The following is a 21,534-nucleotide window of genomic DNA, read 5'->3' as shown; positions in this document are numbered from 1 at the left end:
GAAGTCACTTCTGAGGTTCACCATTCAGCTGGTGACTGGACAGCCCCATAAAACAAAACAGGACTAATAAGGCACAGCAGTCCAGAGACAAGGACTAGAAGGCAGAAGGGGCAGGAAAGCTGGTGATAGGGAACCCAAGGTTGAGTAAGGACTGTATTGACTGTAGTGGGGTTGTTAACCACTGTCACAGGGCAACATGTGTACTGTTTAATAAGAAACTATTTTGTACTGTAAACCATCTAAAGTGAGAATAGCAGCACAACTGGAAGAACGTAATTGATGTCACTGAATTGTGCATGTAGAAATTTTTGAAATGGTGTATCTTTGGCTATGTATATTTTCACCAAAAAAAAAAAAGGTCCTCCAAGGTCGAGAAGGGAGAGGGTTGACATGTCGCGGGGTTGTTAACCAACATCATAAAACAATATGTGTACCGACTGTTTAATGAGAAACTATTTGTTCTGTAAACCTTCACCTAAAGTACAATTTAAAAAATAAAAATAAAAACTGACCAATTTTATTACTTACAGATAATCCATTTTTCCATTGCATCCAAAGAGAGATATTCACAAGGCATCTTAAAAAGAGAAAATATAAAGCTGTGGTTAAAAAACCACTCTAAAAAAAATATTCCACATTGTCAGTCTCTTCTCTTCCTCCTGAGAATTTTTCTACTGAATTCTTGGCCTTCACAACAAATCTGAAAAGTTGAACAAGAGCTTTATAATCTCTATTTAAATCTTCAGCTGGTAAAGGACAATGAGAGCTGTACCCCTTTCACATTTGCGTGCCCTCAAACTGCCCTTTAAAAAATACTGTCGCTAAATTGTTCTATAATCTAGTAAATAACAACTTTCAAACATCCTTAGCCTATTTCAGAGTTTGCAGTCAGTTCTCCAAAAATAAAATCCTAGTGAAGTTAAAAATGATTTATGTAGATGGATGTTCACTGACCAAAATCAGTAACTATCTATGTGTATTCTCCATATGCATGACATCTATTTTCAAACACATGGAGAAAAGATTGGAAAGAAATGTAATAAAATATCAATAATAATTTTCTGTAGCTAGTAAGATTTGGGGTGATTTATTTTCCTTCTTTGTATTTTTTGCATCTTCCAAATTTTCTACCATGATAGAATAAAACAAACTTTTAAACTTAAAAACAAAAATACACATACTATTAATTATATTAACTCAGCATCAGTTTTTGCTTAGAGTCTAAAAACAAAAAAATTAAACAATATGATTTAACTAATGAGCATTTTACAAAAAATTTCACTGATAAGCTATAGAAAAAAATTGTAACAGCACTGTTTAACTGGTATTTTAAAACAACAGATCAACTTTAATATTTCCATTCAAAAAAGGCAAAATAGAACCATACAGTGTCAGATTGTGCAGGATTAAGCATTGTACTGGGTGCACTGATGAGACTCAATAACTGGGCATTTCTCCACTGGTCAGCTGAAAGATTCCTTCGAGGATATACCATCTGAAGAGAAATTAGTGCATCTGAAAGAGACTAATTAAAATAGAAAAAGGAATGTTGAAAAACTTTTTTTTTCTTTCTTTTCTACTTAAATTTCAGCTACGATTGTGTGCAGGAGCACCTCAGGTGCAGCCACCACCTGTCCGGTCTGTCAGTGGAGGCTTGCATGTTTTAGCAGAGCTTCTAGACTAAGGCAGACAAGGAAGAAAGGCCTGGCGATCTACTATACAGACTCAGCCAATGAAAGCCAGATGGAGCACAAAAGTCTGATCCACAATTGATTATGAGAATGAAGCAGGACTGAGCATTTCACCTTACTGTGTATGGGATTACCATGAGTCAGGAGCTGACTCCATGGCAGCTTCCTAACAACTGCTGTGAGTTTCCACTGTACCATCACAAAACAACAGAGCCTAATTACAACTGTGCTCCACAACATCTGAGTTGGGTACCAGCACCCTCCTCTAGGTCCCCCGCTCCCAGTTTCATAAAATCTACATAGATTCCACACTCCTAAGCAAGAAATCAGCTTAGGAAACCATGTTACTTTTATAAAGGTTAAAATGTTTGGCAAATTTGGGACCTTTATTTAAAGGGACAGGGGACCTAGTGTCACCCTTTTGTATAATATAAATTTCTACTGATAGTTCTCATTGAAAGAAAAAGACTATAGAGTTATTTAGGCCAAGTGTTAATAGATCTCAGCATGTCTCATATTTCTCCAAAGAATGTCTTATAAAAAGAATTCATTATATTCTATCTTAATAAATTACTTAACTTCTATTTGCCAAATGTTCTGTTAATTACAAGTTTATCATCAAAGTATTTAATGTTCCAGCCCATCTGTTTCTTGCTTAACCTCATAATTGTCTTTCATTCCTGCTTCCTAAAAACTCAGATATGATTCTTTAATCTAGCTACACATAAATTACCGGGGAAGCACGTTTAAAATACAGAATCCAGGGCTCCACTTGAAACTTCGTGAATCAGAACTTCTGAGAGTACATCCCACAGATCTGTACTTTATTAAGCTCCACCAAGTGATTCTGACTAAAAATAGGTTTTTTAAACTAAATTAATCTACTTTTAAGAAATTCTGGTAAATGCATGATAGCCTTTCTATCAAAACTCTGAGATACCACGGAACATCAAAAAAATCAAGATTAGGAAGTAACTAACTGGTCTAATTCAAATAAACAATTCTTCTCATTGTGTTAACGATTGTGGAGAGCTTAAAAAGGAGAGCCAACGGCCTTTAAGAAAATTTCCATCACCTAAGAGGGGAAAGAATCAAATTTGAAGTACCTAAATAAAAACTTAGGAAAGATCAGAAATGGATCAAGAAAGAAAACACAAGTGCGGAAGACAATTCTAGGTGACGAAACAGCACTATCCAAATCAGAAAGGAGATGACAATGATATGCTAAGCATATCCTGACACTTTCTGATACTTCCATCTACACTGCAGAGTTTTACTTCAAAATTGATCCCATCCACTAGCCCCTTTCCAACTAACGATCCAAGTAACTTTACGACATAAAACCTACAAAAATGTGTGAATATAATATAGATATGCTAAAAGAAATCAAGCTAGAAAAGTATCTTGAGACTTTTCATGGTATTAAAATTGAAGAAAAATTCTTGGTGTTAACTGTATGTCAATAAAAAGTATAGATTCACACAAAATATTGTACTATTTTTTAAAAATCTAACCTTAGCATAGCTTTCAGCATCACAGCAACACACAAGGTATTACAGGACAACCACCTGACAGAGAGGGGGCAGCACATGCCTATTAAAGCATATCTAAAAACCCGTACCCACCTTGCTATGGGGTACAAATTCTTCCATCATCTTCTTTAAAGGGTTTTCATAATCCACAATCATTTGGCCAAGGCGTGGGTATTCTCTGTCACTTAAAATAGACATACCAAATTTCACTGAGTTGTAAGCCATCAAATTGAGAATTTTAGAAAGATTTTTACCATGCAGGTCCCTACCTTGCTCCATGGGTCATTTCATGAGCATAGTTGTATAATCCAATGATTGCCTTCCTTTCTTCAATTCGAGACAGCAGTATCATTAGTGTTGTATAGGTTATGATCAAATCTAAGTAGTTCTTTGTTAAATCAAAGTTTACAGTCTAGGGGAAAAAAAGTCAAGTTTAACTCCTTCCTTATTTCACAAGCTTTTAAATATACAAAAAATATCCACGGCAGCTAACGAAAGCTAACAATTTTCTATAGTTATTTTATCCCCATTTCTAAAATTCTAATTCCTTTTATTAAAAACATGCTTAAAATTTGGGAGTTCCAAGTTTTGCGTTTGTGACGTATTTTATAAATGAAAAAGAGCTTGTGATCGCCCTGTTCAAACTAGTAACACTTTAAAAGGATAACCAAACAGAATAATAAGTAATACTTGTCCCAATCCCACCAAATAAGAAAAAGGAGTATTTAAAAAAAAAATAGTTCACCATTAAATCAATGGGAACATTTTTTACCTTAAGTCAATGGAAATGTTTTTCATTTTGACCTCCTACATTGAGAAACTGTCTTCCTAGGAAAAAGCCTATCAAGTATGACTTTTACAGAAAAAAATATTACCTAGTTAACTTTTTAGAATTGGGCATATTAAAATAAAATATTGAAATTAACAACTACTTTGCAATATGTACAAGACTTAAAATCAGTGACATTCTAAGAAACAAGAGAAAATATATTCTAACTCCTTACATTAAAAAAAAAGGAGCAACAAAACAAGCCAGATTAACAATGCTAAAACTTTATATACTAGTACTATAAACTTTCTCTAAAGGAAAGCATTCAGTCACCTTGGTTCTACTGGAAACAGATAGGAAAATTGGAATTTCTTCCAACAATGATACTTACGATATCAAAGAAGACCTGGCAAACATCAATCGTATTCAGTAATTCACAAACATGGTCCTGAAAATAAAAGCTCATTTTAATATTTTACTTATATAAATAATTTTAAATTCAGAAAACATCTAGATAAAATGTATATTAAATTTATTTTCCGGAAGAATTCCAATTTTATTTTCAACAAATGACTAAGCAATGTATAAAATTAACAAATATCAACTCTACCTCTGAAATGTTAAATTTCATATATTAAAATACATACCTTAAATTCCATAACATCTACAAATGTGAAGTAATATAATGCCAGATTTTTCAGAATTTCTGATTTTTCTTTCTGTAGTTGGGCAAGCTGTTGCTGTAAAAACAAAATTAGTATATACTGTTCACTAAGGACAAAACATTTAATTTACCACAAACGATCTTCTTTTATGATTCCTATATGGAAGCACAAGCTTTAAGAATAATATTTCTAGATGATTTAGGCTTTTTTTAAAAACCAAAATACTCAAGACAGTAACTGCTAATAGTGATCAGCAACTGACAGTGTGAGGATATAAAAAGAATCAAAAACCAAAATACTGAGACACCAATTGCTAACAGTGATCAGCAACTGACAGTGTGAGGCTATAAAACGAATCAAAGCAGATTAGTACCAAACTGTGCTACAATTAAGGAAAACTGAAAAATGTTAGGAAAAAACAATTATTAAATGAACTTAAAAAAAATAAAAACAAGACATGAACATGATCACATTATTAGAAATGGGAGAAAAGAAGCTGAAAAATATTACAACTTATACTACAAAAAACAATATGCTTTATAAATTTGGAACTTACCAAAAAGAACATCCAGGCAAAGCCACGTTACGCATGCAAAATAAAATGTAGATACAAACATAAAATACAGTAACGGTTCCCTGACCAATCCACAAAACACAATAATATATTAAACAAAAGCAAAAACCACAAAACAAAACCAAAAAAAAAAAAATGAAAAAGCAGCAAAAACTAGAGTTAAGACATTGGTAAACATAAGAAAGAGGGAAATGTGACTGTGAAAGACAAATATTATTTAAACCAACTACATTATTAAATTTATAAAAGCCCTAACTTTTCTTTTTAAATCAACTGTTAGTATAATTTCTTAAAGAATCCAGCCTTATTAATATTAATACCTTATATAACAAGACTACCAGAATTCCAATAAACCATCCAGAACTTTGATACTCTTGAGTATAGTCTGCAGAATAGCAGCTTCGACATCGCCAAGAAAAGCAGAATCTCAGGACCACCCCCCAGACCTAATTAATCAGAATCTATTTTTAACAAGGTAATTCAAATGGACATTAATCACCTGAGAAGCACTTATTTTAGAACACAAGAACTAGAAAATACAGGAAAAGCTTCCAAAGTATCAAACTTGGTATCAAAGCCCACACAATTTTGGCCCTCATCTAGTTTCTATTCTTAATTAACACAGGAAGTTCAGGAAAGAGGGGTGTCTATACACAACCATACCGAACAAACATGATAAGCAGAAAAGTTTAACAACAGTGAGCCTAACATCAGGGGAAGATTCAAAAAAGCTACAAAGAGCCAATTAAAAACAGCAAGGACAGCAGTCTGGTAGACCAAATGTTATAGGGTAAACCACCCTAAATATTGCAGTCCCTGAAAACGTTTAATAAAGAGGTCTGGAAAACGTTTGTAAATGAATACCTCATTGCTACTCTCCCTAAATGCAATACAAATTAAGGTGTACACTTGTAGTGATGTGTGACTCTTTTCAGCTTCATCTATAAAAGAAACAGACTCTATTTTAGACAATAAATCTGTTTCAAATAATTCCATGTTTATATATACATTTTTAGGTCCCTAGGTAGTACAAATGGTTTGTGTGTCACTGCTAAGCCACAGAGCGGTACCATGGAAGATCTGCTTCCATTAAGATTACAGCCAAGAAAACCCTATGGAGTTCTACTCTGTAATACATGGGGTCACCATGAGTTGGAATCCACTCAACGGCAACTAATAAGAACATACATATTTTGAATCATTACCACTCACAAAAACATTAAGTGAATATTTGAGATGATATTATTTCCTCAGATTACACTACCTTTACCTTGTTCAACAACATTAAACAAAGTTTATGACTGATGTTTCAGTCCTTTTCCTACTTTTCAGTACATACTTTAAACTTGAGTTTTCAAATACAACACTTTCAGAGTACACTCAACAGGATAAAAAGCAAGAGTACAATAAAGTCGTTGCTAGTGAGTTTAATAAAAAAAGATCTAGGATCTGACTGGGTCAGTCTTCCCCCACTGAACCTACCGCTCTCCTTGTTTGCCAACTTCTTCAAGAAAATGAGGTAAATAAGTCAACCAGCCGGACATACAATAAAACCTGAAGCAAATAAAATCATTGTATCTATTGGGGCGGGGGGGAATCGGTTTTACAAAGGTGACCTATGTCCTGGTTTATTCAGGATAGTCCCAATTTATGCCAGTTGCCCTAGGGTAATTATTAATAGTGCCCCTTTCAACTTCAGTGTCATACTGTGAACATAAATGGCACATGGTTGTCATACTATTATGGGCCTTAATGATCTTTTAGTACAAACCCTCATTTTACATATTAAGAACCTAATGCTCTCAGAGCTTAAAAGAAACTTCCATGTCAAAATCCTACCACTGAAAAATCATTACGTTTAAATGTTAACCCCATTTTCAAGAAACCATCCCTGACTGAACTTCTTCCTTATATGCAAATAAAATGTCCTTCCTCTAACTGGGTGTAATTTGTATGCCCTTCTAATAGCACCTATCAGTTTCTACCTTGTATCACAGGTATCTCCAACACCATAAGATAATGTATTAGACTCGATTTTTTAATTTCCATAGCCCATATAATACAGCTCTGCACATAAGGAAGTATCCGATTTAAACATCTATCAAATGAGTGATTATAATGACAAACCTAAAAGACCTTTAAATGTCAATGTCAGACAACATGTTTTGGTAGGTGATGCTAGAAAGCATACCTTTTATTGTACAATCATGGTTAACTGCCTTAACATCTCAGAGCCTAATACCCTCATCATCAAAATGAAAGATCATGTGGACAGTTAACCAAGACAATGTATGTAAGAACATCTAATACTGTCTGGTACCCAGAAGCTGCTCATTAAATGTTAGGTGAATAACCAAGAAGGCTCATAGAACATTTCAAAGTAATCAAAAAGTACTAACTTTAGGTTCATCATCCAGAACGTGCTTTTCTCAGTTCATCACCTCATTGTTTTATATAAAATGTTTTAGACAAAAAGCAGGAAATGGTTTAAGAATAACACAGACAGTAATAAATTAATGTTATGCAACAAAACATTAGAAAAGTACTGTTTTGAAAAAAATTGATTCTATTCGCCAATACAGGCAGTCCCGAAGTTAAAGATCCATTCCTAAGTGTGTCTTTAAGAATTTGTAGATAGGTCGTAACAGATGCTTACGGTTCTTATTTAGCCTTACTTTAGTGCAAGAAAAGGCTCAAAGCGTTTTCAATGATTTAAAAGCTGAACGTACAAGTGAAGGTGACTGTGATGAAGAATTTGTTGGTTCAATCATTTCAAAGTGAGAGCAAATTTACATGACATTAAAGGACAAGTACGAGTTGGTCGGACATTGGTTGCCTGAGGACTTACAGTACTTTAAAAATATATTCATGTAGCACATACAAAAACAAACAAACAAACAAAAAAACACCAAACTTGTTGCCATCGAGTCGATTCTGACTCATAGTGACCCTATAGGACAGAATAGAACTGCCCCACAGAGTTTCCAAGAAGCGCCTGGTAGATTCAAACTGCTGACTTTTTGGTTAGCAGCCGTAGCACTTAACCACTTCGCCACCAGGGTTTCCATGTAACACATAGGTTAATTATATTAGCAAAACATCTATACGCTTTCATTAAATATTTCTAACTATTTCTTAACATTCAAGTAAAAGGTACAAAAAAGAAAATAAACAGGATAAACATTACCATGCAGATCACAAAATAAGACCATATCTCTGCATTGAAAAATTTGGGTAATTAATCTTTGTTCAATTAAGATGCATTTTTTCACACAAAAATAAGTACCTAAAAAATTGACTGAAATTTAGCATATTCTAGTTTTCATTCTTTTGAAATAAAAGCGCTGGCAAATTACCCAAAGAAATCAATACCTAACAAAGCTAACCCATTTATTTTCAATCCAAAGGAATGTAGCTATTGTTCTTTATTCATTTCAATTACTACCTTCTTTCATTATCAAAACTGTTTATGCATAATAAATTGCTTCTTCATCTAAATTATGCTAGTACTCTGTTACTTTGAAAAGACAACCAAATGCAGACATTAGGTTTCAAGGAAAGTTTTGTCCAATTTCTTAGCATGATATTCTAAGCCAGGATTTATTAAATAATAGAGAGTACTAAGACTATTTGGGTAAACCCCTTTTAAGGAACTGTCCCAGCTACCTCTCTAGTTATCAGCTCTCATCTGGACTATTATGGTGGCCTCCTAATTGGTCTCTGTATCTTCCACTCTTGCCTCTTCAGTCTATTCTCCACACAGCAGCAGGAAAGTGGACATTTTAAGACATCACATTACCCTGCAAAAACGATTCCAATGATGCAAGATGTTAACACTGGATGAAGAGTATATGGGAAATCTCTGTACTGTTTTTGCAAATTTTCTGTTGAGTCTAATAATCATTTCAAAATAAGAAGTTTTAAAAAATTCCAGTGGTTTCCCAACACAATTAGAAATACAAAGTCCTTACCAGTGACTCAGAATAAAAACTAAATGGTATCACTGCCTATCTCTCAGACTTCATCTCCTTTCACGCTCTTCTGGTCTCACTCAGTAATTGTCACACTGCTCTTCCTGTGGTGTTCCTCAAATTCACCAAGCTTACTGCCACCTTAAAGCCTCTGCACTTGTATATGTCTGCGACGCTCAATGTCACTTCTTAACATAGCTCACTCCCTCACTTCATTCTCTTCGGAGAGGCCTTTGTTGATTACCCTTATCTAAAATGGTCTCCCCACCTCCATTACTCTCTAATCTATTATCCTGCTTTATATTTCTTTCAACTACTTATCTCCAAACAATACTATGTATTTATTCATTTTAGTTGTTGTCTAATGTCCCAACTTGAAATTAAATTCCATGAGGGCAAGGAGTTTGTCTTATTTCCTGCTGTATCTCCAGCATCGAGAATATTGGCACATAGTAGGTACATAAAAAATGATTAAGAAATAAATGATCCTCAAGTTTATCAACATAAAAGTCACAAAGGGAGACCTCAATTTTCTTTTTAGGGAGTCCTCAATTTTAAAACCGCATTATTGATCATGAGTGAATGCACTACCAGGCAGCAATTCATGATTCAAATGAATTTATGGATCTTAACACCTACACAATGGTAATTTAAGCCCTTGAACAAATCCCCAAGGTTGAGCAAAGTATTTCATTACAAGCCCTGGTGGCGCAGTGGTTAAGCCTTTGGATGCTAACCAAAAGTTTGGCAGTTTGAATCCACCAGCTGCTCCTTGGAAACCCTATGGGGCAGTTCTACTCTGTCCTATGGGGTCGCTATGAGCCAGAATCACCTCGACAGCAGTGGGTTTGGTATTTTTTTTTCTTTTGGTTTCCAGGATAGGAAAGCATAAAAGAGGGAAATGAGAAGCAACTAAAGAGAATGGCATATTCACATCCAATATAAACAAATCTCCTAAGATTACATGAAAATACAAATTAACATAAAGATTAATCACTTTTAAAAAGGATCACGGAATTCTATCTAAATTCCTTTGTAGGACTTTCCTTTTAGCATATACAAAATGATCCCATGGGCAGTCAATTATTTTAGAAATGCATTTTTCTGAGCAAAGGGTAGTCAATAAATTTTAGGGGAAGTTATCTTAACACTAACCTAGTAAACAAGTGTTAAACCAAAAACCCACTATCGTCAACTGGATTCCAAATCACAGCAACCATATACGACAGAGTAGAACAGCCCCATAGGGTTTCCAAGGCTGTAAATCTTTCCAGAAGCATATTGCCACATCTTTGTCCCCAGAGTTGCTGATGGATTCAAACTGCCAACCTTTTGGTTAGCAGCTAAGTGCTTTAATTACTGCACCACCAGGACTACTAAACAAGTGTTACTGGGTGTTTAAGCTGTGTTACTAAATTTAATCCTTATAGTCCCTTCTTTTTGAGATACGAAAACAGCAGGTGAGATACCAATCCAGGTCTACCGGATTTCCAAGCTGAAACACCTCTTCAATACATTTCAACATTCAAGTTGCCTTACAATGACATAAAAACAATGTAGGGACACGCAAAGCTAAAGTTCTGTCTTTTTTTCAGAAAACATTTGTATTTAATTATAGTCTCATCAAATTCACAGACTTAGACTTTTAAGAACTCCTCTAATTCAATCCTTTATTTTATATATCAAGAAGTAATTTTTTCAGGGTTATACTGCTAATTATCAGTTTAAATCAATTCTGAAAAGCAAATAGAAGAGTTTTATATTTTAAAGAACTGAAGGCAAAATAATAATAATTTAAAGGCTATGCCAATGCCTCTTTACAATATGACTTTATTGCTCCTCCGAGCAAAAATTGGAGTCTATTTTCCCATCCTTAGAATCAGGGCTTGCCTTGTGACTTGCTTTGACCAACAGAAAGCACAAGTGACACTGTACCACTTTTAAGGCTTGGGATTAATTTAAGAGGCCCTGCAGCTTCTGCTGTTGTCCTCTTGGAACAATGCCCTGAGAGTGCCATGCTGTGAAGCCTGATATAAAATATCCACGTAAAGAGAGAGGCTCAGCATCCTGCTGTCCTAGCAAGACCCATCTTCCAGCCAACTCACCAGCTAAATGCAGCTGTGACATAGAGTCCAGGTGAGACCAGCAAAGGAACTGCCACAGGATTATAAGAATAATAAGTTGTTGCTGTTTCAAGCCAATAAGTTTTGGGGTAGTCTGTTATGTATAATAGATAACTGAAACAAAGATTAATATAAGCTTCAATAACATAAATTAAAACTATCTCTATTTTACCACCTGAGCACATTAATTTGCCTCAAATAAAAGTCTTGGGAAGTTAAGATTTCTGGTCCTAAGATGGTCAGATAAAGTGAACTGATGAAACTAATTTTATCATCGGTACCAGAAAATCATTAATTATGTGCCCTATTAATAGTGAGTTCATCAGGTATAACATCTTTGTATAAAATATGTCACTTTGTATTAATGACAATACAATGTGCCTCATTTAAGGCTATATCATTTTCCACTGTAAATGGAAAGATAAATGAAGTTACCTCCCTTACATTCCATTTTAATAATTAAAAACCTTTTTTTTCTAATATGTAATTACCATGATTTCATAACCTGAGTACATCAAACATAATTTAGGCTTTTCTTACTAATTAGATGTCATAACTATAATCAATAATTACACTGAGTTGTTTATAAAAAGACAGCCCCAGTGGCCACTGAAGGCAATCTGCCAGTATTAAATGGTCCTTGCCTTGCTGCTATATGTTTTAAAGTTTTTATTTCTCTTCCTCACTGTCAGTTGTCATTTGCTCCTGATAAGAGTACTTTTTAATATGCTGCGTGCTAGAAAATACTTGTTACAATTTGCCTGAGTAACTCAACAAGCTTGGTCATAGTGAGAATCAATAAGCTCTTCTCTGAATAAACTTTATTTTAGAGTACTATTTCTGGTTGCTCAGAATAATTTTTTTTTTACAGCTTTATTGAGGTGTAATTTACATACCACAAAAGTTCACCCACAGTAAGTGAATAACTCAATAATTATAGTAAATGTATAGAGTTGTACAACAAGCACCATTATCAAGTTTTGTTTATTTTTTAATTTTTTATTTTATTGTACTTCAGGTGAAGGCTTACAGAACAAATAGTTTCTCATGAAACAGTAGTACACATGTTGTTTTATGACATTGGTTAACAACCCCACAACATATTAACCCTCTAACTTCTCAACCTTTTTCTTTGGTGAAAATACACATAGCCAAAGATACACCGTTTCAAAAATTTCTACATACACAGTTCAGTGACATTGACTACGCTCTTCCAATTGTGCTGAGAGTACTAAGACTATTTGGGTAAACCCCTTTTAAGGAACTGTCCCAGCTACCTCTCTAGTTATCAGCTCTCATCTCAATGACTGTAAGTTTCCTAATTATAGTCTCCCTGTTTTTACCTTTGTTCCCCTGCAGACTATTCTCAACCCAGCAGCCATCCTTGTGATCATACATACATCACTTTATTCCTCTGCTACTTCTCTCCGATTGCATTTTAACTTACTCGGGGTAATTAGCCAAAGTCCTTACTTACTGTCTAGAAAGCTCTACTAAGATCTGCCTATCCGTACATTCACTCTGACCGCATGTCCTACCACTGTCCCCCCTCAATCACTCTATTCCAGTTATAACATCTTTCTTCCTATTCTCTGAACATGCCAGGAATGCTCCCCCTCAGAGCCTTTGTAGCTGCTGCTCCCTCAGCACAAAAGATCCTCCCCCAGCCTGCTTCACTCCCTCAGGCCTTGGTAGCTGTGGACAGTTAGTCCTTCGGACTAATCTTTTCCTTGTATCCTGTTCTCTTCATTCTCTCTTGCTCCCAAAGGGATTAGACCAGTGGAGTATCTTAGATGGCTGCTCACAGGCTTTTAAGACCCCAGACTCTACTCACCAAGGTAGAATGTAGAACATTGTCTTTATAAACTGTGTTATGCCAATTGAACTAGATGTTCCCCGAGACCATGGTTCCCACAGCCCTCTGTCCAGCGATTCAGTCCCTCAGGGAGTTTGGATGTGTCTTTGGGGCTTCCATGACCTTTCCTTGTACAGGCTGAGCTAGTTTCCCCTGTATTGTGTACTGTCTCACCCTTCACTCAAGATACCACTTATCTATTGCCTATTTAGTATTTGCCCCCCACCCCTCCCATCCCTGGTAACCAACAAAGATTGTTACATTTTGTGTGTGAACTTTTTCATGGGTTTTTACAATAGTGGTCTCATACAATATTTGTCCTTTTGTGATTGACTTATTTCACTCAGCATAATGTCCTCCAGTTTCATCCATGTTATGAGATGCTTCACAGATTCACTGTTGTCCATTATCCAGTTTTAGAACACTTCAATCACCCCAAAGTTCCCTTGTGCCCGCTTAAGAGTTAATCCTTGTTCTCACTCCCAATCCTAGGCAACTACTGATCTGCTTTCTGTCTCAATAAATCTACCTTATCTATACATTTGATATAAATGGAATCATACAATATGTAGCTTTTTGCATCTGGCTTCTTTTACTTAGCATAATGTTTTTGAGGTTCATTCATATTGTAGCATGTTTCTGTACTTCTTTTAACTGCTGAATAGTATTCCACTGAATGAATAAAACACATTTTGTTTATCAATTAACCAGCTGATGGACATTTGAATTGTATCCAGTTATATTATGAATAATGAATGCTGCTATGAACATGTCTTTGTATGGACATGTATCTTCATTTCTCTTGGGAAGATTTCTACGAGTAGAAATGCTTCCTTTCTAGTTCTCAGATGTGATTCACAGAAGCAAGGTCTATAAAAAATGACCTTTAGATAAGTGAAAATTACTGTAATTAATATATTATTATTCATTCAGTTAACAAATATCCGAGTCACAGCACTGTCTGGTGTCTACCATGGCTGAACCTGGTATGTCTTTGGAAACCCTGGTGGCATAGTGGTTAAGTGCTACAGCTGCTAACCAAAACATGGACAGATGGAATCCACCAGGCGCTCCTTGGAAACTCTGTGGGGCAGTTCTACTCTGTCCTATAGGGTCGCTATGAGTTGGAACAGACTCGATGGCAACAGGTTTGGTTTGTTTGGTTTTTTTTGGTATTGTGTTGTCAGGCATTGCAGGAGAACCTGGGGATAAAACTGAATAAAAGACTGAACCTGCCCTAAATGAGCTGATAAGACTAATGACGGATGTGTTGTGTAGATGTATAACCCGCTGCCATCGAGTCGATACCAACTCATAAGGCAACTGCCATTTTGTTTAGATAAAGATTCAGTTTTATAAGCTGTTTACACCTCAACTAACTTCTTGGCACAAAGCTCAAAGACGAAAAATGCAATGACTAATTCCTACATTCTTTTTAAAATAAAGGCCCTCACCAACTGGTAATAACATGAATGGGGGGGGGCTGGGGGACAAATAATAATACAATAAAGACCACAATAAGCAAGGTCAGAGCTTCTAAGAGTGGTGGGATAGTGCGCAAAATTAGGGGAAAGTTAATGGAGCTAAGAGGGACACTCAGAGATTATTTCTGGTGCCTAAGTACACAATGACAGAGTGGCGGCTGATGTTAAGTTCCTCAATTGGCAAGTCTGTAAACGGGGATAAAGTTTATGCTTAAAGCTATCTTGGCTTCTCTCTGGACTTTTTAGACATCTGTTCTTGGGAGATTTGGAGACAAGGCAAGGTGACAACAACAGGAGAATAATTCCTACGTTTCCAGTTATTCTCCCTCTATTCATCCTACCACCTGTTCACTGTCATTTACCCTCTCGTGTCCTATATCCTCTTATCCATCTTAGATTAAATTATACATCAGTATTATGACTCCCTTGTCACTCTCTCCCTCCAATATACTTGCTTGACAAAATCCATAGTAGAAGAAAACATATACCTATGCTGACTGATCTCAACCTGAATTCATGATCATTGACCATAAATGAATAGCAACACTACTCCATGTCCATGGTCAATTCACTGGCCCATGCTCCTCAAATGATTATTCCACCCCCTCTCTCTTAAACCTTCAGCACTTCCTGTTCAACTTGACTCTCACAACTGAACACTAGCCTGAGCTTAGACTTATTTATACAGTTACCAACTTAGTATCACCACTTGGATTTCTAGTGGACTTCTCAAACTTAACATGTCTAATATTGAGCTACTGAGCACTACCCTCACTGCATCCCCATCCCAAGCCTGTTACCTCTTGCTTCCTCATCCAAATAAATCTTTACATTTGTTTAAGCCAAAAACCTTGGGGTTGTTATTTCTCATTGTCTCATATATACCACACTCAATTCATCAGCTAAATACTAAAGGCTTTGTCTTCAAAATATATTCAGAATCTGAACACTTCTCACCTCTACCACCCTAGTCCAAGCCACTATCAGCTCTCATCTCAATGACTGTAAGTTTCCTAATTATAGTCTCCCTGTTTTTACCTTTGTTCCCCTGCAGACTATTCTCAACCCAGCAGCCATCCTTGTGATCATACATACATCACTTTATTCCTCTGCTACTTCTCTCCGATTGCATTTTAACTTACTCGGGGTAATTAGCCAAAGTCCTTACTTACTGTCTAGAAAGCTCTACTAAGATCTGCCTATCCGTACATTCACTCTGACCGCATGTCCTACCACTGTCCCCCCTCAATCACTCTATTCCAGTTATAACATCTTTCTTCCTATTCTCTGAACATGCCAGGAATGCTCCCCCTCAGAGCCTTTGTAGCTGCTGCTCCCTCAGCACAAAAGATCCTCCCCCAGCCTGCTTCACTCCCTCATATCTTTGAATCTGTGCCCTAGCATCAACTTCTCAGTAAGTCCCTCCCTGATCATCTTACGTAAATTAGCATCTCCCCACCATCACTCTGATTCATTTACCCTGCTTTGTTGTTTTTCCTAGAACTCATTTTTATCTGGTATTATATTTTTATTTGCTCATTGTCTTTCTCTGCTCAGCCGAAAGTAAGCTGTATAAAAGCGTTCGTTCACTGCTTGTTTGCTTGCTCCCCCCATCCCAGAATACTAACTGGCTCATAGAAGGCAGGCAATAAATGTATTAAATAAATAAATGAATGATAAGTGGAGAGTGCTATAGGAGCACATACATGTAGTACTTAACCTAATTTGAAAAAGGTTAGGAAAAGCTTCTCTGAAATGGTCGCATCTAAGTACAGAGCTAAAACAAGTAGAAGTCAGCTTAGTGAAACAATTTGGTAGGGAGGAAGGAACTGTTCCAGATAGTAAAAACAATATAAACAAAGGCCCAGAGGCAAAAGGAAGCATGGCCATTTGTTCCTTGAAAGTGTGCACAAACTCCCCAAAAATAAAACACTCCATTAAAAAAAAAAGTAAATGTATTCTCCCCATCCTCTATGTTCTACCCTACACCAGCCAAAGAGATGTAGCACAGTAGACTATCCTGTATACTCTTTGGCCAAAGACTGTTATACCATATTTAAAACATTCTTAGCCAAGACAAGAGCTAGGAAGAAAAATAAAGGACAATAAGTGTTTTGCAACAACTGTTATTTATTCTACTGTAGCTTCTTTTGCTGTATTTTAGTTTGGACCCTGGCAAATACTTTTGATCTGATAAAAGGTAGCTCTGGATCTGCCATGAAGAAACAATGCGGAAAGCACTCTAAAGGGACCAGGTTAAAGTGGTTAAAGACACCTTCAGAGAAACAGCCAGGGAAACAAAAGTTAAAGGTCAGCAGGTAATTAGGGACTGGTAACGAACGTCCTTTTTTACTATGAGTGGCATCATAATCACCACTATAGCCAAATGAACGAATAATAATTGAAAAACAGCTGGAAAAGCTACAGCTAAAGACAAGAAAAAACTTCAAGAAACTTGAAGAAAATGGAAAAATGATTGTAGATGCCTGAGATGCATCTCCTTAGGGGCTGTGCTATGAAACCCCAGAATAATGCTTACTGGCAGTCTCATTTCCAGGAAGTAGAAAGCATCCTTAAGCTAAAGAGGTTATGACTATAGTTCAGTATGATTAGAATACACAGTGCACAGATTCAAAAAATAATGTTTTTGAAAGCACAGGCAGTTACATAAAGAGGGCAGAAAGAAAACAGATTGTTTGGAATCCTAAGAGCCCCTCTGAGAATATGACAAAACTGAAAAATACGTTCATATACAAATTCTGTACACAATTTCAAGGGGTTCTCAAACTCTATAAAAACTCAGCATGACAGCTCAAGCACAAACCCTTACACTGAGGACAATAAAGAGAAATGTATCTCAGGATGAAATCTATGCAGTAGGCTTATGTAACCTGTCCAGAGTGGAGCTAGAGGGGCAGAGGAGTACAGAAAAGTGGGTTCCAGAAAAAAACGGGAAATTCATACAAAGGTGATATGATTATTAAACCAGATAAATTTAAGAATACTATAAAGGCACATAACTTAAAAGTTGTGGCACAGCTATGAAACAAATTAAACTGTGACATAATTTTAAGCAATTGGTAGAATTTAGGAGAAAAAGATTTCATTTTGCTTTGATGCTAAATATATTATCCTTCTTAAAAGTACGAAGTGTGCAATGGAGTAAAGCAATGCAAACCTATCACTCAAGTCTTTACTAGTTTTTAATTTTTAGAATCAGCATATAATTCAAACTCTAAATACTTTATAATTACAGAACCAAAACAAAGCACTAACAATTTCTTTTTATTATTATTATTTTTAATCTTACTTCAGATGAAGATTTACAGAACAAACAGTTTCTCATTAAACAGTTAGTACACATATTGTTTTATGACATTGGTTAACAACCCCACAACATGTCAACCCTCTCCCTTCTCAATCTTTTTTTTCTTTTTGGTGAAAATATACACAGAAAGCATTAACAATTTCGATGACCTAAGAATAAGTATAAATGACCATGGATGAGAGTATAAAAATAAGGAAGTATATAATTTAAAGTTAAAAAAAGAAGTAATCAAGGATCTAAAAACATTAACAAAAAACTATCAAACACTGGGAAGATAGGACAGGGTAAGTAAGGTGCAGGAAAGTGAGTGAGCGAAATCCTCATCTATTGTAGCAAAGATTTCACAGACATGGTCTAAAGTTGGTAAATGAAGACACAAAAGAATAAGCATATACCTTATACTTCTGGAGTTAACCCCTACAAGGTGCTGTTGAGTCAATTCCGACTCATGTGTCAGAGTAGAACTGTACTCCACAGGGTTTACAAAGATGATTTTTCAGAAGTAGATAGTCAGACCTTTCTTCCAAGGTGCATCTGGGTGGACTCAAACTCCCAACCTTTTGGTTAGCAGCCGAGCATGTTAACCACTTGGACCTCCCAAGAAACCCCCATCGAAAAACCAAACCTGTTGCCATTGAGGCAATTCCGACGCACAGTGATCTTACTGGACACAGTAGACCTGCCCTATAGGTTTCCAAAGAGCAGCTGGTAGATTTGTACTGCTGACCTTTTGGTTAGCAGCCGAGCTCTTAACCACTACAAGACCAGGGCTCCACGTAACCCCTAGAATTATTAAAATAGAAGTTCCCTCTGAGGAATATGACTGGATAGGAGATACTTGCTTTTCATCCCAAGTTCTCCTGAACTACTAGGATTCTTTTTTTTTTTAACCATTTATTGATATTATTTTTGTAAAAATTAAAAATAAAAGAAAATTTAAACCAGTTTAGGTAGGTCATTAGTGCTAATGCAACTCCATGCCAGACGTACTTCCATATTTTAATCACGGGTTCATTCTTTTATTGTTTATTACAAGCTAGAATTAAAGAATTTTATATATGGAAGAGACATTAACAACTGAATATTGCATTAGGATACCTTTTTAAGAGAATACTGAAAATTCAGTTAGTTCTCAATGAATTTAGACAAAGTTTAATTGGCCAAGACCCAAGAATCTCTTTTTCATTAGCACCTCATTATATAGTCATATTGACTCACAATCAAATATATTGCCACAGCTCTCCATCATGTTATTTTACCTTAAGATGATTCCTTTTAAAACCAAAGTATTATTCGTTGGCCTACTACATCCCAGTCAATAGGGATTCAAAGATGAGTGCATGGTCCAGCAAATACAGTAATGTGAGGTGCCCAAGAAATAAATTAGTTTTTGCTTTGTTCTGCTTCCTCCGGTAGAAGCTATAGGGAGGGAAGGAGGCAGAGGGCAACTGGAGGACAGACTAGGAGAGATGAGAATCAAGTGTTTGGATATCATGGAATTTGTCCAAACAAGAGATACAGACCTGAAGGGGACTAATTCAGAAGACATTATAGTGGTAAAACTGATAAGCCCTCAACAGCCAGCTTGATGTTTCATGGAAGTCAAAGGAGACCCTGAAGGTTTTGGTTTATATAACAAAATGGATGGTGATGGCTCAAGGCAGCGAACACAGAAGAGAAACAAAATGGAAGACAACCATATATTCAATACTGCATACAAAGTGTGCTGTTTAGCCTTGTGACACTGTCCAAAGGGTAGCTAGAATTCAGATAGAGACCACAGAAGATAGAAGATAATGTATTACTTAGCTGAAGACATGGAAGTAAATGTTGTTGTAAAAGAAAGGTATACTGCAAAAAAAAAAGTCATTTAAGAATACCTATATCTAAAAAAATTTAAAAATAGGGATTAAAAAAGAGAGGGGGGAAAAATAATACCCATATTTAAAGAGAAGCCAGAAGAAAAGTCAGTGCAGCAGACCAATAAAGAGAAGTAAGAGGTAATATAAAGAACAGCTTGCGTTTTTTGAGAGCTCACTATTTATCATACACTATGCTAAGTACATGGAGCCCTGGTAGCACAGTGGATAGGCTGCTAACCAAAAGGTAGGCAGTTCAAATCCAACAGCTGCTCCTTGGAAACCCTATAGGGCAGTCTACTCTGTCCTATACAGTCACTATGAGTCAGAATCAACTCAATCAAAAAAAATTTTTTTTTTTTTTTAAATGCTAAGTGCTTTAGGAGATTTAAACCACTCCTTTAGATTACAACTGGAAACCCTGGTGGTGTAGTGGTTAAGAGTTACATCTGCTAACCAAAAGGTCAGCAGTTTGAATCCACCAGGCGCTCCAATTATCATCATCAGGGGAATGAAAACAATGAGGTTTTGGGATGTTAACTGATTTACCCAAAATCATTCAGCTAATAAGTGGAAAGACCAGAACTGAAATTCTGGTTTACTGACTCCAAAGTCCAACTCTTAACCACTGTGCTACTATCATAATGGAAGCCAGAACAAGATAAAGAATGTCCTTTTAAAGACTGGATAGGAAGGAGTAAGTTTCCTTACCCTTTACTTCTAACTACTGGCCAAACCACAGAACAAGTGCCAAGAGCCTCCGTATATCCATACCCAATACCACCACCCACCTGCAACACTTATTTATACTTTTAAGAGCTAGGATTCTTGTGCTTTCATAGGCTAGTATCAGTAATATTATTAATGATAAGTATTTGTGTAGCTACACTAAAAAGTTGGAGTCCTGGTGGCGAAGTGGTTAAGCGCGCAGGCTGCTAACCAACAGGTCAGCAGTTCGAATCCACCAGCGGCTCCCTGGAAACTCTATAGGGCAGTTCTACTCTGTCCTACAGGGTCGCTATGAGTCAGAATCAACTCGACATCGCACAACAACAACGAAAAAGTACATCTATTTTTTTTAGTTAAAATTAACTCAACTTGAACATGTCGATAAGTCTGGGTCTTGACATAAATCTAAGACAATGTCTGAATAAGTGAAAGCTAAAATAAAACACATCGATTAAGTTCATTCATTCACCAAATGTTTATTTAGTGTCTCCTATGTGCCAGGCATTGGGGATAAAATGGTTTTTGAAAACAGATCTTAATGCTATACTTCTGAACCAGCTTTATTGCTGATTATGACACTTTTAGAGTTGTTTTATGTTGTCTTTCCTTGAGACACCTTGTAAGCTACTTAGACATAAAATATAAATATTATACAGTATCTTATAAAACTGAGCTCCTTGAAAGAATAATATTTATAATATAAGTAAATAATACCTGTAATATAAAATATTCCCCATACACTTAGTTTAAAACCCAATTTTTAAATTATTTTGACAATGACCTGAGTTCTGGTCCAGGATCCCTAAATCATTCTTGTGGCACTCTACTAACAATTTCTTTATTCTTAGGGAGTTTACAAAGTAATTCATCATATATAAGACAATAATCTATATCATTTTCCCATTAATTTGGAAATGAAACCCAAAATTTTTAAAAACACAAACTGGATTTTAG

General features: G+C 35.9%; 1 protein-coding gene across 1 annotated transcript in view; it reads right to left on the bottom strand.

Moving 5' to 3' along the window:
- NCKAP1 (NCK associated protein 1) overlaps positions 1 to 21,534 on the bottom strand; it is a 96,656-nt gene that overhangs the window by 56,147 nt on the left and 18,975 nt on the right. Inside the window, exons 3-8 of the mRNA XM_004375445.2 lie at positions 4,640 to 4,732; positions 4,384 to 4,440; positions 3,493 to 3,635; positions 3,317 to 3,407; positions 1,388 to 1,525; positions 529 to 577 (exon numbers count right to left, since the gene is read on the bottom strand). Of these exons, the coding sequence (XP_004375502.1) occupies positions 529 to 577; positions 1,388 to 1,525; positions 3,317 to 3,407; positions 3,493 to 3,635; positions 4,384 to 4,440; positions 4,640 to 4,732 (571 nt within the window). The remainder of the gene's footprint in view (positions 1 to 528; positions 578 to 1,387; positions 1,526 to 3,316; positions 3,408 to 3,492; positions 3,636 to 4,383; positions 4,441 to 4,639; positions 4,733 to 21,534) is intronic.

This window comes from Trichechus manatus, unplaced genomic scaffold (assembly GCF_000243295.1).
Source record: "Trichechus manatus latirostris isolate Lorelei unplaced genomic scaffold, TriManLat1.0 scaffold00037, whole genome shotgun sequence".
NCBI classification, from domain to species: Eukaryota; Metazoa; Chordata; class Mammalia; order Sirenia; family Trichechidae; genus Trichechus; species Trichechus manatus.
This window is presented reverse-complemented; position numbering and strand designations above follow the sequence as displayed.